The sequence below is a fragment of the Tupaia chinensis genome, unplaced genomic scaffold (assembly GCF_000334495.1).
Source record: "Tupaia chinensis unplaced genomic scaffold, TupChi_1.0 Scaffold000634_1, whole genome shotgun sequence".
In the NCBI taxonomy this organism is placed as follows: domain Eukaryota; kingdom Metazoa; phylum Chordata; class Mammalia; order Scandentia; family Tupaiidae; genus Tupaia; species Tupaia belangeri.
In genome coordinates this window covers 388,115-403,529 of record NW_006160154.1, presented here as the reverse complement: position 1 = coordinate 403,529, position 15,415 = coordinate 388,115, and the positions used below count along the sequence as shown (strand labels likewise).

The window sequence follows — 15,415 nt, the reverse complement described above, 5'->3', positions numbered from 1 at the left end:
CCTGGCCCAGTTCTCAAAAAAAAAAAAAAAAAAAAAAAAAAAAAAGCCTCACAAACATAAATCAAAAATTAAAGTCACTTGTGATGTCTAAATCTAATAAAATTCCTGTTATCTTAGTCTTAAAACTCTCTTAAGACTTTAAAAAGACCAGACACAACAAAACCTCCAAGTCCTCGGGCCGAGTGCAAGGACACTTCGGGTCCTTGGGGACAGTGATCTCTAGATACACTGTCTTACTTTTCTTGTCTTTGTCATTCTTGTCTTCGTCAAAATGAGACAGGACTGGGGCAAGCAGTTAGCGTAATGGCTATGTCACTGGACTCAACATGTAGTTGACCACGGTTCGAGTCCCAGACCCAGTATGAGTTAAAAAAGGAATCACCATAGAAATATGAGAATTTTTTTTTGGGGGGGGGCAGAGGGTACATGTGCTTACTAGAGGGGGAGAGAGACAAAGACAGAGAGAAGGAGAGAAAGCGCTCCCCAATAAGGCATAGTTATGCTGCAATCCCTTTTCCTCTATTTCTTCACTGTCAGATTTTAGGACATACAAAACATAGCACCCGCTGTGCTTTCTAAGTTGCCAGGTTGGCATTCAAACTAAACAGCTGGCCGTGTGGGAACCAGCTCCCTTAATCACTAGGCTAAGGGGCCAGCCCAAGAAAACATTTTGAGCTGAATAATAATGAAAATATCACTAAAAGGTAAATATTTTTAAAAATAAACTTTTCGGTAAACTTTAATCATTGGGGTTTTGCCTCATCATGGGAAGTAATCTTAATTTTATAACACTTCAGGGCTTAAAACTCATGGTTGATTAGGTTAGCTCCAAGTATTAGAAAAACCTGAAAAGGAAGAAAACTTCCTCCATTAGAACAAATTGAAAAAAAGTGATCCTCACTTTTTTTTTCTTTTTTTGGAGTTTTTGTTTTGTTTTGTTTTGTTTTGTTTTTGCTATAGGGCACGTGTGCTCGCCAGACAGAGAGACAGAAAGTGAGAAATCAGCCCCCAGGGAGGATGGCCACACCGCAATCCCTTCTCTTTCGTTTTCCTCTTGGGATCTTGGGCACGCATGTACACGCACCCGGCATGAGTTTTAAGCCACCAGGTCTGGGACGCAAACCGCGGTAGACTACCTGGGGCGTCAGCTACATAGCCGTTAGTACACGCACCCGGCATGAGTTTTAAGCCACCAGGTCTGGGACGCAAACCGCGGTAGACTACCTGGGGATTCAGCTACATAGCCATTATGCTAACTGCTGGTCCCAATCCTCACTCTTTTAACTACTACCTAATGACTAACTCTGGCTTTTGGTTTTTGTTGTCAGTATGGAGTGGCTCCTGTACCATCTCCTCCCTCATTTACCTGGAATCCTCTCCCTCCCTCTTTTATCTCAAGGTCAGTCTCAATACCACAGTTCCTTTAATATTCATCTCTAAATTTATCTTCTAAGCAGCCTCTTCTGGTTGCCCCAACTAGTGATAAATAATCTCTCTTTATGGTACTGTAGCAATTTATACTCTTTAACAACTTATTATTTATGTCTAATAATATGTTTTTGTGGAAGGCCACATGCTAGATTTTGTACATGAACAACTGTTTGTCTATTTTGCTTTTTTAATCCTAATATGGCTGTCCATTTTTGTAAACTTGTTTTTTTCATAAAAAATAGTTTGTGTTAATCATACAAAAAATTGTATTTGAGACATCTTATATTTATTATTGTCTTTCTTAACTAGTCCAGAACTTTTTTGTTTAACAATGTAACTGTTTATATAAAAACCCCACACCCCTCAAAAATAATTAACCTATTTGATTCAACTTTTAAAACTATATATATAAAAACCCCTAGCAACTGACCCCCTATAAAAAAAACTACTCAAACTTTGATCGAGGCTGCAGTTCTGACTCTCAGCCACAGGCCTCAGACTATAGTCGCTGGCCCGCTAATAAAGACTCCCTTTAACCTTAATCTGGCTTTAGTGGTCGTTCATTCGGTGGCACTCCACAACATTTGGAGGTCCCAGCAAGATCTGGGAACCTTAGAGTGCCCAAACAATGCCCTCAAAACAGTTCATTACACCCTGTCCCAGTTCTCAAAAAAGACAAAAAAAAAAAAAAAAAAAAAAAAGCCTCACAAACATAAATCAAAAATTAAAGTCACTTGTGATGTCTAAATCTAATAAAATTCCTGTTATCTTAGTCTTAAAACTCTCTTAAGACTTTAAAAAGACCAGACACAACAAAACCTCCAAGTCCTCGGGCCGAGTGCAAGGACACTTCGGGTCCTTGGGGACAGTGATCTCTAGATACACTGTCTTACTTTTCTTGTCTTTGTCATTCTTGTCTTCGTCAAAATGAGACAGGACTGGGGCAAGCAGTTAGCGTAATGGCTATGTCACTGGACTCAACATGTAGTTGACCACGGTTCGAGTCCCAGACCCAGTGGCTTAAACTCACACCGGGGGTGTGTGCGTGCGTGCCCAAAATCCCAAGAGGAGAATGGAGGAGAAAGGATTGCAGCGTGGCTGTCTGTCTGGCGAGCGCACGTGCCCTATAGCAAAAAAAAAAAAAACCCCAAAAAACAAAAAAACAAAAACCTCCCCAAAAAAAAAAAAAAAAAAAAAACCAGGACTAGTCATCACCCTACTTGTCTTTAAATACACTGTCTTAATTTGTCTCATCTTTGTCAGTATTGTTTTTGTCAAAATAGGTCAGAGACAGTCGTCAGTTTGTCTAAATGTGTCCCTCTTAACTGTTTTCTAAATCACTTTCGAGACTTTCAACGCTTGGCCGAAGGTTATATCTCTATAAATTGCCATATTAGTATCAAAATAACTCCCCCAAAATTGACTCTTATAGTCCTAATGTGTATATACAGCCATACATATGTCATATTACATATTATATGTCATATATCTATATTAAAAAGGCCTTAAAAATTCTATTCAATTTAGTTTATTAAAAAAAAACACTCATGGGACCAGCAGTTAGTGTAATGGCTATGTTATTGGACCCCCATGTAGTTGACCGTGGTTCATGTCCTGGACCCAGTGGCTTAAAACTCATGCCGGGTGCGTGTGCATGCATGCCCAAGATCCCAAGAGGAGAATGGAGGAGAAGGAACTGTGGCGTGGCCATCCCCTGGGGGAAGATTTCTCTCTTTCTGTCTCTCTCTGTCTATCTGGCAAACACATATGCCCTATAGCAAAAACCACTCAAAAAAAAAAAAAAAAAAAAAAGAAAACAAGCTCATAAAAATTAGTTTAAATAATTTTCAAGTTCATATAACTTTAATAAATGATCTGGTTTTAAATATAATAAAAAATTAACAAATAAAAGATTTCTAGCGCCTTGAAATGTTCTGCTTGATAGGAGTATCTCTGCCTGGGGGTTTGGCCACTGAACAGTCTAACAATGTGATTTATGGTAGGCGCATTGGAATACACTGTACCAGTTCCGATTTCCAAGAAGTCATTAACTCAAACCTATAAGACATAAAACGTCAGCCCTCCTTATAGAATATGATGGAGCCCTAGTAAAAACTTTGGACGTCAAAGTCTTGGGTGGCTTCCCTGGTTGGCAATACCTTCAGTACTGTCACACACAGTGGCTGGGAGGAGTTACTGCCACCTCTGGCTCCACAGGGAGAGGACAAGCACAAGCTCCATGTTTGGACTGCTCTCAGTCTCTGAACATCTCTTTTCTTGGCTGATTTTTAACCTATCCTTTCCTTGTAATAAACTGTGAATATGCTAGCTTCCAGTAAGTTCTGGGAGTACTTCCAGAGAATTATCGAACCTGTGGGTAGTTCTGGGACCTCCCTGAACCTGCAATTGGTGTGAGAAGGGAAGGTGGTTTCATGCAGGACTGTGTCCTCTACCTACACAATTGACTAAACTCACTGCAAGGAACCACACTAAAATTCATTAACACTACATGAGATATGCAAGTTACTCACAGGATTCTTTCTATGTTAAGTGGCTTAATAGTAATTATTCATTTTTTTAAAAAATAAGTACATGTAGCAGAAAGAAAGTGAAAAATGAAGGAACATGAAAACTGGAGGACATTTCATCTCAATGCAGAGAAGTTGTGGTATATCTGGGTTTCTCGATCTTGGCACTCTTGACCAAAGCTGGTAAATTTTATATTGTGGGAGGCTAGCCTCTGTACTGTAGGATGTGCTGCTGCATCTCTGATGCTACCTACTAGATGCCAGTAACACCCACTCAAGACACTGCCAAACATTTCCTGAGAGTGGGGATGAGCGTAGGCAAAACTGCCCCCAGATGAGAAGTGCTGCTATATACAATATTATCAGGTGGGTGGAGAGAAGCAGTTTTTTAAAAAGGAATATCAGACATAGAACATTAGAGATAGAACTGTTTTTTTAGGCTACTGCCATAGGGCACGTGTACTTGCCAGAGAGAGACAGTGAAAGGGAAAGTGAGAAATCACTCCCTCAAGTGGATGGCCAAGATGCAATCCCTTCTCCATTCCCTTCTTAGGATTTTGGGCATGCATGCACACATGCCCAGAGTGATTTTCAGGTTGTTTTTTTTTTGTTTTGTTTTTTGTTTTTTGTTTTTCTTGAAAACTGGATCAAGACAAGCAAGGCTGCCCACTTTCTCCACTCATTTTCAATGTAGTACTGGAAGTCCTAGCTAATGCAGTCAAACAAGAGAATAAAATAAAAGGCACTCGAATAGGAAAAAAGGACATGAAATTATCTTTATTTGCAGATCACATGATTATATACATAGAAAACCCAAAAGAAACCCACAAAAAAATTACTGAAGTTGTAAATGAATACAGGAAAGTGGCAGGACATTAACAGCAACATACAAAAATCTATAGCATCTCTATATACTAACAATGAACAGACTGAGGTAGAATTGAAGAAAGCAATCCTATTTACAATAGCCACAACAAAAATAAGATGCCTAGGAATAGACTTAACCAAAGAAATTAAGGACTTCTACAAGAAAAATTAAAAAAAGAAAAAGAAAAAAGAATTGAAAAGGATACAAAAAAGTGGAAAGAAATCCCATGTTCTTGGATTTGAAGAATTAATATAATCAAAATGTCAATTCTACCCAAATTAACTTACAAATTTGACACAATTCCAATCAAATTACCAGAGATATTCTTCAAAGAAATACTAAAAACAATCAAAATTTGTCTGAAATCAAAAAAGGCCACATATCACCATAGCAATACTGTATAAAAGAATAAAGTAGGAGGTACCTCATTTTCTGACCTCAAAATACATTACAAAGCTGTGATCATCTAAACAGCATGGTACTGGCACAAAATCGGGCATGTAGACCAATGGAACAGAATAGAGAACCCAGAAATAAATACTCAAACATAAAACCAACTGATTTTTGACAAAGGGCACAAGACAACCCACTAGGGAAAAGAAAATCTCTTCCACAAATGATACTGAAAAAACTGAATATTCTCCTGCATGAAATTAGACACCCTATCTTTCACCATTAACAAAAATCAACTCAAAATGTATTAAAGAGTTAAACATAAAACCCTAAACTATAAAGCTACTGGTAGAAAACACAGGAGAAACTTTTGCTGACATGGGAGTAGGCAAAAACTTCTTAAATAAGACCCCCAAAGTACAAACAATAATCCTGAAAATAGACAAGTGGGACTACATTAGGCTAAAAAACTTGTGCACAGCAAAAGAAACAACATAGTTCAGTGAAGAGTCAACCCTCGGAATGGAAGAATATATTTGCAAACTATGCCTCAGATAACGGACTGATAACCAGAATTTGCAGGGAACTCAAGCAGCTAGCTTATCCCCTCCAAAAAGTAATCAATCCAATTAAAAGATGGGCAAGGAAGCTGAACAGACAACTCTCCAAGGAAGACATGAATGGCTAAAAAGCATATGAAAAAATGCTTAAATGTCTCTTATCATAAGGGAAATGTGAATTAAAACCACAATGAGATACCACTTAACCCCAGTCAGAATGGCTAAGGTTAAAAAATAAATAATAATTACTGGCAAGGCCAAGAAGGGAATCTTCCTACACTGTTGATGGAAATATAAATTATTAGGTCATCAAGAAAGTCATGACATTTTTTCCTATGGAAAAATGCATCATGACTTTTCAACGACCCAACAGTATAGCCACTGTAGAAAACAGTATAAAGAGGTTCCTCAGAAACTTACAAATAAAAATACTATATGACCAAGCAATTCCATTCCTGGGTATCTATCTAAAGAATAGGAAAACACTCAGTTGGAAAAGTGCTTGCACATCAATGTTTATCACAGCATTCTTCACAAATGCTAAGACATGGAATCAACCCAAATGTCTAAGAACAGATAAACAGATTGAAAAAATGTGCCAGATACATAACATGGAATACTACTCAGCCACAAAAAATGAGACACAGACATTTTTTTTTTTTTTGAGAGGTTTTTGCTATAGTGCACATGCGCTCGCCAGAAAGACAGAGAGAGACAGAGATGGAAAGCAAGAAATCACCCCCCGGGGTGATGGCCACACCGCAATCTCTTTTCCTCCATTCTCCTCTCGGGATCTTGGGCATATACACACACGTGCCCAGCGTGAGTTTAAGCCACCGGGGTCAGGCCTCGAACCGTGGTCGACTACATGGGAATCCAGTGACATAGCCATTACACTAACTGCTGGTCCCAACATTTTTTTTTTTGGGAGGGGGGAGGTTTTTGCTATAGGGCATGTGTGCTTGCCAGAAAGACAGAGACAGAGACAGAAAGCGAGAGATCACTCCCCAGGGGGTATGGCCACGCCATAATCCCTTCTCCTCCATTCTCCTCTTGGGATCTTGGGCATGCACGCACATGCGCCTGGTGTGAGTTTAAGCCACCAGGTCCGGTACTCGAACCGCGGTCGACTACATGGGAGTCCAGCGACACAGCCATTATGCCAACTGCTAGTCCTGAGACCCTGACATTTGATACAAAGTGGACAAATATGGAATATTTAATGTTGAGTGAAGCTGGCCAGACTATGAAAGAGAGGAATTGTATGTATCTGCTCAAAATATACCTAATGTCTGCACTCTATGGCAGAAACTGAGGGAGTGAAAGGTATGATAGCAAGGAGGGCAAAAACTGTAGCTATCAGAGATAGGAGAGGGTGAGTAATGGGGGGGTGGGTGGAAAAAAGGTAATCAGGGGAAAAAAAGTTGAACAGACACAAAAATAACCATCCGTTAATGATAATGTATGTGGTAATATCTTTGACTTGACTGACACACTGTATTCATGCTGGGAGAAACCATTTCGTACGTTGTAAAGGTGTATTGTAATTAAATAAATAAAAACGAAAAAAAAAGTATGAACATGCAGCCTAAATTGGAGAAAACATTTGCTAATCGCCTATCATGTAAGAGGTTAAAATCCAGAATATATAAAGACCAATAACAAAAATGGACAAATATCCCTTGACAGATGAATGGATGAACAAAATGAGGTATATACACACAATAGAATCTTATTCAGTCTTGAAAAGGATGTCCTGTCATGTGCTACAACATGGATGAACCTTGAAGACACTATACTAAGTGAAATAAGCCAGTAATAGAAAGGCTAAGACTTTGATCCCACTTATATGAGGTACCTAGGGTAGTCAAATTCAGAGACAGAAGGTAGAATGATGGTTATTAGAGGTTTGGGGAAGGAGAAGGTGGAGAATTGTTATATAGTGAGCACAGAATTTCATAAGTGCAAGATGAAAAAGTCTGAAGATTTGTTTCATAACAATGTGAACATACTAACACTACTGACCTGTACACTTAAAAATGGTTAAGTGAAAAAGAAAAAAATGGTTAAGTGGCAAATGTTATAATACATATTTTTTACTACAATTTAAAAAAATTCTACATACTGGAGGTCTTCTGCCATGACTAGTTCTCAATGCTTGCTGAAAAGCTGCGTCATTCTCCAATTCCTAAAAAGAAAAGACAAATTTATTATTCAACATGAAGTAAAAATTGAGGGAAAAAAAAAAGTTTAAGCTCCTCACTCAGTTTTTACAATCTTGTATAATTCCTCTTACCTCCACAGCATCGGCTGCATAGGGGCTCAAGGACTCCTTTCCTACACTTCTCCCCCTTCACACTACCCCAAATACCAAGGCTCCTTCCTCCCTAGAAATAGGACTGATTATGTTAGTCAACTCTAAGGACATTTTATTAACTACTATTCAAATGGGTGGTATCATAATGCCCGGTTAAAAAAGCAAATATATTGAGTCGTCGGAAAAGTCATGGTGCATTTTTCCATAGAAAAACAGAAAAATATGTCATGACTTCCTGACGACCTACTACAAGGATAACCCTTCTTTCTTTCTCATGGCTAGAGTAGTAAGAATGAAGATTCATATCTTTTTCTCTACCCTGACCCATCTTTCTTTCTTCTCTTTTTTCACATATGCTGGGATCATGCTACTACCTACTCAAGAAAGCCTCAGGACAAGAAAGGCTATATTCTCTACAAGCTACAGGGCAAACACTTCTGTAGTTCCATTTCTGTCTGCCCCAGTGAAAATGACTTTATATCTCACTGGACAGGTAAAGTCCAAGATTCAGACTGGACCTAATCTAGGCAGAGAGCTAATCCAATCCACACTGCCATTTGAGAACCAGCATCTCAGTTGAAACAAAACTTATTTCTATTTTTTTCTAGATCTATAATTCACATACCATCATTTTATTCCACTTAAAAATTTCTAAAACCTGGGCCAGCTCCGTGGCCTACTCATTAAGGAAGCTGGAAAACACACAGGCAGACTGCATGATTCAAATCAGGCCCTGGTAACTTATAAAACACATTGGGCACATGTGCATGCCTGCCCCAAATCTCAATAGGATGAAAAAAGAGAGAAGGAATTTCATGTGACCATGCCTCATTAGAGGGTGCTTTCTTCTTCTCCCTCTTTGTCTCTCTGTCTCTCTCTGACAAGCACATGCACTACCCGGGGAGAAAAAAATCTAAAAGCTACATGAAAAACATGGCCAACTGTGGTCTGAGTCTTGGCCCCAGTGGCTGGAAAAAAACAAACCAGGCACATATGCATGCATGCCCCAAATCCTGATGGGATGAAGAAATGGAGGAAAAGGGATGTGCAGCATGACCGCCCCAATTTATCTCTCTCTCTCCAGCAAGCCCACATACCCTCCAGTCACAGGCAAAGTAAATAAATTAATATATAAATAAATAAAATATCCAAATGTGTCTTAGCAGCAATTTCATCTCTTAAGTCTCTATAGCATTAACTATTAAGCAGATATAGATGTGCTGGGATAAATAGATATTCATGAAAGAGAAAAAGCAGGTTACAAAATAGTATGTACGGCATGAATATTTTATCCAAAAAAATATAGTTATACACATATTTGCATAGTTAAATGTTTAGTGAGATAAGCATTGTAAATCAGTTAATGGTTACCTCTGGATGATGCAGTTTCTAAGACTTTAATTTTTCTTTTTATTCATCTCTATTTTCTAATTTTTCTATAAAATACCTGCAGTGTTTAATTAGAGGAAAAAATAACTACATGACTTCAAGTTTAGAGCAGTAAAGAAATGAATTTTTTAAGTCTTTCAAATTATATATTCAGATAGCTAGTGAAGAACACAAATACTATACGTAATTCATCTTTTTCTTTGCCAGAGGGTGTGTGCACTCACCAGAGAGATACAGAGAGAGAGGAGACGGGGAAAGCGCCCCCATGGGTAGTAGTCATGCCACATTCCTTTCTCCTCCATTTCTCCCTTCTGTTGAGATTTTGGACATGCGCACACAAACATCCTATGTGTTTGGTAAGCTGCTGGCTCCAGAACTCATACCACTTTAACCACCAGGCCATGAGCTATATAATTCATCTAAATTCACTTCCATAACCTATCTCAAGATTCTCCCTCCTGCTACAATTATTAACAGAATTTCATATCTTCAGTTATGGCATACTTCTAGAATTTTGAATCAGCTGACTTAATCTAAAGCATAATAAAGAAGAACCCTCAAATCCAAACTCTTCATACCCTTTATTGAGCCAGCTGCTTAACAAAGACCAATGTTAAAAAACACACTGTTTTCTCTTTTTTTGCTTTTATTTATTTATTTATTTATTTTACCTCAGTATCATAGGTTGGATTGTAGTCATTATAACCAGAATAAAGATCATCTTCATCGGTCTCTGGAGCAAGGTGCACATTTTGCATCATTTGAACCTATGAAAAATCGGCAGTGTAAATATGTTCTTTGTATAAGAAATGATTCTTAATTTAGATAAAGTATAAAATTTAACAAACTTTCTGGCCAATTTATCTATACATATTTTTATGGCTTAATTTTTTTTCACACCAAATTCCCAAACTAAGTGTCAAAACATTCATTCATTGCCCTCATTTCACATTTATTCCACACCTCCTACATTCAAAGAAAGTGACAGGCACTTTGGAGGGGTGCTGTTAGTTGACTGTCCTAATTTACATAGAGCTTAGTATCAAGTGTAGGAGAAAGATAGGCAATAGTCAATTAAAACAGAAAGCAGAAACCACTACACACCCACCCTAATGACTAAAATAAAAAGGACAAACAACACATAATATTAGCAAGGTGTGGAGCAACCAGAATGCTCACACATTGTTGGTGGAAGTGTAAAATAGTGCAATTTTGGAAAAAGGTCTGGCAGTTTCATAAAAAGGTCTGGCAGTTTTACTTCTAAAGTATTTACCCAAAAGAAAGAAAAACATGTCTACAAAAAAGGTTTGCATAAGAATGTTCCTAACAACTTTATTTATAATAGCCAAAAATTAGAAACAGACTAGGCACCTATCAATAGAATGGATATGCAAAATGTGGTACATTTATGCAATGAATCACTATTCAGCAACAATAACAAAAGAGGAATACACTGATGACATGTAACTATATGGAAGAATCTCAATCATGTTGAGTGAAAGTTTTACATAAAATAGCACTGCACTGTTTCATTTCTACGGAGTTCTACAGTTTTGCCTTCATAGGAATAGAAAATAACCAGACTAGTTTCTCCAAGTCCTAGTCAACACCCGCCATTGTCCCTCTTTTTAATTATAGCCATTTTAGTAGTTATTACACCTATTTGGTAGAAATGGTATGTGGTTTTGATTTATGGTTTCTTGATAATTAATGATGTTGAGCACCTGCTCGTGTGCTGTGGCCATCTGTATATCTCTTTGGAGAAATGTCTGTTCAGGTCTTTGATCATTTGAAAAAATTGGGTTATATGTCTTACATGAGTTATACAAGAAGTCTTTTAAAAATTCACAGAAAATGCATATTATAAAAAAATCTATGCATGGATTAAAAAAAAATTGGCACCAAAATAAACTTATACGTTAATTCCATTTTCCCACAAACTTTTTGAAGTCCTATCACATAAGACTCTCTTATAAACTAGACCTTATAAGTAATTTGAAAATATTTTCTCCCATTCTGTGTACTGTCTTTTCATTTTCTTGACAGTATTCTTAGAAGCACTAAAGTTTTTAATTTTGACAGTGTACAACTCACCTATTTTTTTCTCTGTCTGCTTGTACTTTAGGTACTACATTAAGAAAAAACTGACTAATCCAATGTTGAGAAACTCCAAAGTTGTCTTCTAAGAGTTTTATGATTTTATCTCTTACATGTAGGTCTCTGACCCATTTTGAGACTAATTTCTCATTATTTTATTTTTTTAAGAGAGATTTTTGCTATAGGACACATATAATTGACAGAGAGACAGAAAGTGAGAAATCATCCCTGGGGGGGATGGCCACACTGCAATCCTTTCTCCTCCACTCTCCTGAGATTTGGGGAATGCATGAATATGCATCTGTTGTGATTTTTAAACCACCAGGTTCGGGACTCAAAATGCAGTTAGCCATGTGGGAGTCCAGCGCCGTAACCACTATACTACCTGCTGGTCCCACTTGTTTTCTTAATTTGCCAGAGGGCATGTATACAGGGGGAGAGGAGAGAAAAAGGGAAAATGAAGAAGCATTCCTCATGGAGAATGGTCATGCTGCAATCCCTCCTCTTCCATTTTTCCCTCCTTTTAGAATGTTGGGTACACACACACAGCCTGGTGTGTTTCTCAAGTCTCTAGGTCTGGGGCTTGAACTGCACAGTTGGTCACGTGGGATTTAGCTGTCTTAACCACCATGCCACAGGCTGGCCCTCTCAAGATGAAAATTCATTGGGGAACCAGCAGTTAGCGTAATGGCTATGTCGCTGGACTCCCACGTGATCGACCGCGGTTCGCGTCCCGGACCCAGTGGCTTAAAACTCACGCCGGGCGCGTGTGCGTGCGTGCCCAAGATCCTGGGAGGAGAACGGAGGAGAAGGGATTGCGGCGTGACCATCCCCCCTGGGGGGTGATTTCTCGCTTTCTGTCTCTATGTCTCTCTCTGTCTGTCTGGCGAGCGCACGCGCCCTATAGCAAAAACCTCTCCAAAAAAAAAATCATTACTGTAAGTGTACCCTATTGAGGGTGTTTATCTTTGTCTCTCTCTCAATGGAAATCAGATTAAAATGGTCATTCCAAAATACCTCCAAATTGTATTTTAAAAAATCACTGGTGGATGGGACAGCAGATGGTATAACAGTTACATCACTGGACTCCCACATATTCAACCCTGGTTTGAATCCTGGACCTGGTGGCTTAAAACACATGCCAGGCACATGTGTGTGTATGCCCAAGATCCCAAGAGGAAAATGGAGAAGGGACTGTGGCGTGGCCATTCCCCCAGGGGTGATTTCTCGCTTTCTATGTTTCTTTGCTTCTCTGGTGAGCACAAGCTCCCTAGCAAAAATCTCCCTAAAAAAAAAAAAAAAAAACAAGAAAAAAATTGTTGGTAGAGGGCTCCAGTAGATGCTGTGGTGGTTACGCTCTGGATTCCCACATGCTGACTGTGGTCTGAGTTCCAAATCTCAACACTTGAAAATCAAGCAGGACACATGAGCATGTGTGCCCAAAATTTCTAGAGGAGAAGTAGAAAGGATGGCAGTGTGGCCATCCCCAAGAGGAGTGCTTTTCACATTTTCTCTCTATCTTGCTTTCTCTCTCTCTCTCTGTCTCTGTCCAGGAGGTGCATGAACTCCATAGCAAAAAAAAAAAAAAAAAAAAATGTTAAAAACTTTGGCATAAGATAAATAAAATATTTTAACATAAAGGCTTTAACTAAAGATGACACTAAGCCACTGGCTCAGTTTAGGTTACACATAAGTCATAAAAATAAGCATATTTGAGACCAGCAGTTAGTGTAATGGCTATGTCGCTGGACTCCCAAGTAGTCGACTGTGGTTCGCGTCCTGGATCGGGTGGCTTAAAATTCACGCTGGGCACGTGTGCATGTGTGCCCAAGATCCCGAGAGGGGAACGGAGGAGAAGGGACTGAGGCATGGCCATACCCCCGGGGGGTGATTTCTTGCTTTGTCTCTCTGTCTCTTTCTGTCTGGCGAGTGCACGTGCCCTATAGCAAAACAAACAAACAAACAAAAACCTCTCCAAAAAAAAAAAACCATATTTTACAACTAGAGAGCCATTCGGCTTACTTGTAACCAGGCTGAAAAACGTTTATGCCTAGAAGAGACTTTAGCAGAAGAGATATCTAGTGGAATAAACTGATTTTAAAGATGTAGAAAGCCAGACTACTGAGGTGAAGGGAATGACCCATGGCCAACCACTACCTGTAACAGAACAAATATTATAACTAATTCTCCAAGTCCTTTCAAAAGCAGCTCCACCCAGAAAGGTGGCAGAGCAGTGGCCTGATGCTCTGCAATGCTGGAGGCCATATGGAAGATTAGTTAGGGTCTCCACAACATGTACACACCAGGCATGGGCTTGCCTGCAATCCTGGCTTGAGAGGGCTGGGAGGAAGCTCTCAGCATGAGATCCTATTGAGGGTGTTTCTCTCTCTTTGTGAGACCCTATTGAGGGTGTTTGTCTTTCTCACTCTATATGGAAATGAGTAAAATTTTTACCTAGTATATAAGCTTTTCCAATGAAATAATCTGAGAATAATGGCACCTATTATACATTTAAATTCATATAAATTAAATGTCATTGGAATATTTTTTAAGTGTTTTGTTTGTTTGTTTGTTTTTGCCATTGGGCACAAGAGCTTACCAGAGACAGAGAGAAGCAAAGTGAGAAATCACTCCCTGAGGGGGATGGCCACACTGCAATACCGACTCTTTTCTCTTCCTGGGATTTTGGGCACAAACACCTAGTATGATTTTCAAGCCGCTGGGTCCAGGACTCCAACCATAGTCAACCAACCATGAGAGAGTCTAGCACCCCAACCACCACACCATTTGCTAACCTCTAAAGCCATTTTTAATATAAAAGGGTTTTTTTTTGAGGGGGGCGAGGGGGGGAGTAGAGGCTTTTGCCTTAGGGCAAATACACTCACTGGAGAGAGATAGAGACGGAGACAGTGAGAGGGAAAGTGAGAAATCATCCCCCTGGGAGGGATGGCCACGCTGCAATCCCTTCCCTTCCATTCTCCTCCTGGGATCTTGGGCAGGCAGGCACACGACTAAGCATGAGTTTCAGGTCACCACCAGGCCAGGACCAGGAACCCCAGCTGGCCATGTGGGAGTCCAATAAGGTAACCACTACGCCATCTGCTGGCCTGAACGTTATTTTTTTTAAATGTTCTGCTATAATAGGCCTGATAAGAGTACGTGAAACGTTTATAGGCTCAGGGTTGTAGGAAAACTACTTCTTGCCTTCGATGCTTTTCACCTTTGGGAGGCTAAGTACATGCTTTACGCATTCTGTTGTGTACTTTCGCCATCAGTTCTGGCAATTCCAAAAGTTCGACCTAACACGAAAAATAGAGAGGAATGTTCGCCGAATGTGCTGTGAAATTCGAGAGCTGGTGCAAAGGTCTAACTGGGTGAGTTTCGTCGTGAAGATGACTGTGGAGTGGGCAGCCACCCCAAGCCGCACAGCAACGCTCGTCCCCAGTAGAAGCAGCAATAACAAAGCGCACTGGCTACGGACACCACGCCCAGGAACCAGCGCCCGCGTCTCGGAGCCCACGGACGCTTTCGGCCGCAGTGGGAGAGCCCGGCAGGAGCGCTCTGGCTCCGCGCAGTCCCTCCGCAGACGCCCACTGGCCGTGGGCCAGCAGCTGGAGGCCGGGACTGCGCGGCGGAAGGCCCCAGACCCGGATCGGAGCGCGGGACGCGGCGGGGGCGCGGCTGTGAGGGGCCCCGAGGCGCTCGGCCCCGGGCCCTTCGCCTACCTAGCGCTGAGGGGAGCGGGGCAACAGCGAGTCGAGATCTGGGAAGACGAGGCGGTTTGCGCGAACCTAACCGCTTTCGCCAGCCAGAGAGCGGCGCCCAAGCCGTT

At 40.2% G+C, this 15,415-nt stretch overlaps 1 protein-coding gene across 2 annotated transcripts in view; it reads right to left on the bottom strand.

Annotated features, from left to right (window-relative positions):
- Positions 1 to 15,415, bottom strand: part of IFT88 (intraflagellar transport 88) — a 152,477-nt gene extending 137,062 nt beyond the window's left edge. For both annotated transcript variants that reach the window (XM_006159502.3, XM_014592010.2), the window contains exons 1-3: positions 15,309 to 15,415; positions 10,158 to 10,253; positions 7,906 to 7,968 (exon numbers count right to left, since the gene is read on the bottom strand). In XM_006159502.3, the coding sequence (XP_006159564.1) occupies positions 7,906 to 7,968; positions 10,158 to 10,247 (153 nt within the window). In that variant the 5' untranslated portion in view covers positions 10,248 to 10,253; positions 15,309 to 15,415. The remainder of the gene's footprint in view (positions 1 to 7,905; positions 7,969 to 10,157; positions 10,254 to 15,308) is intronic.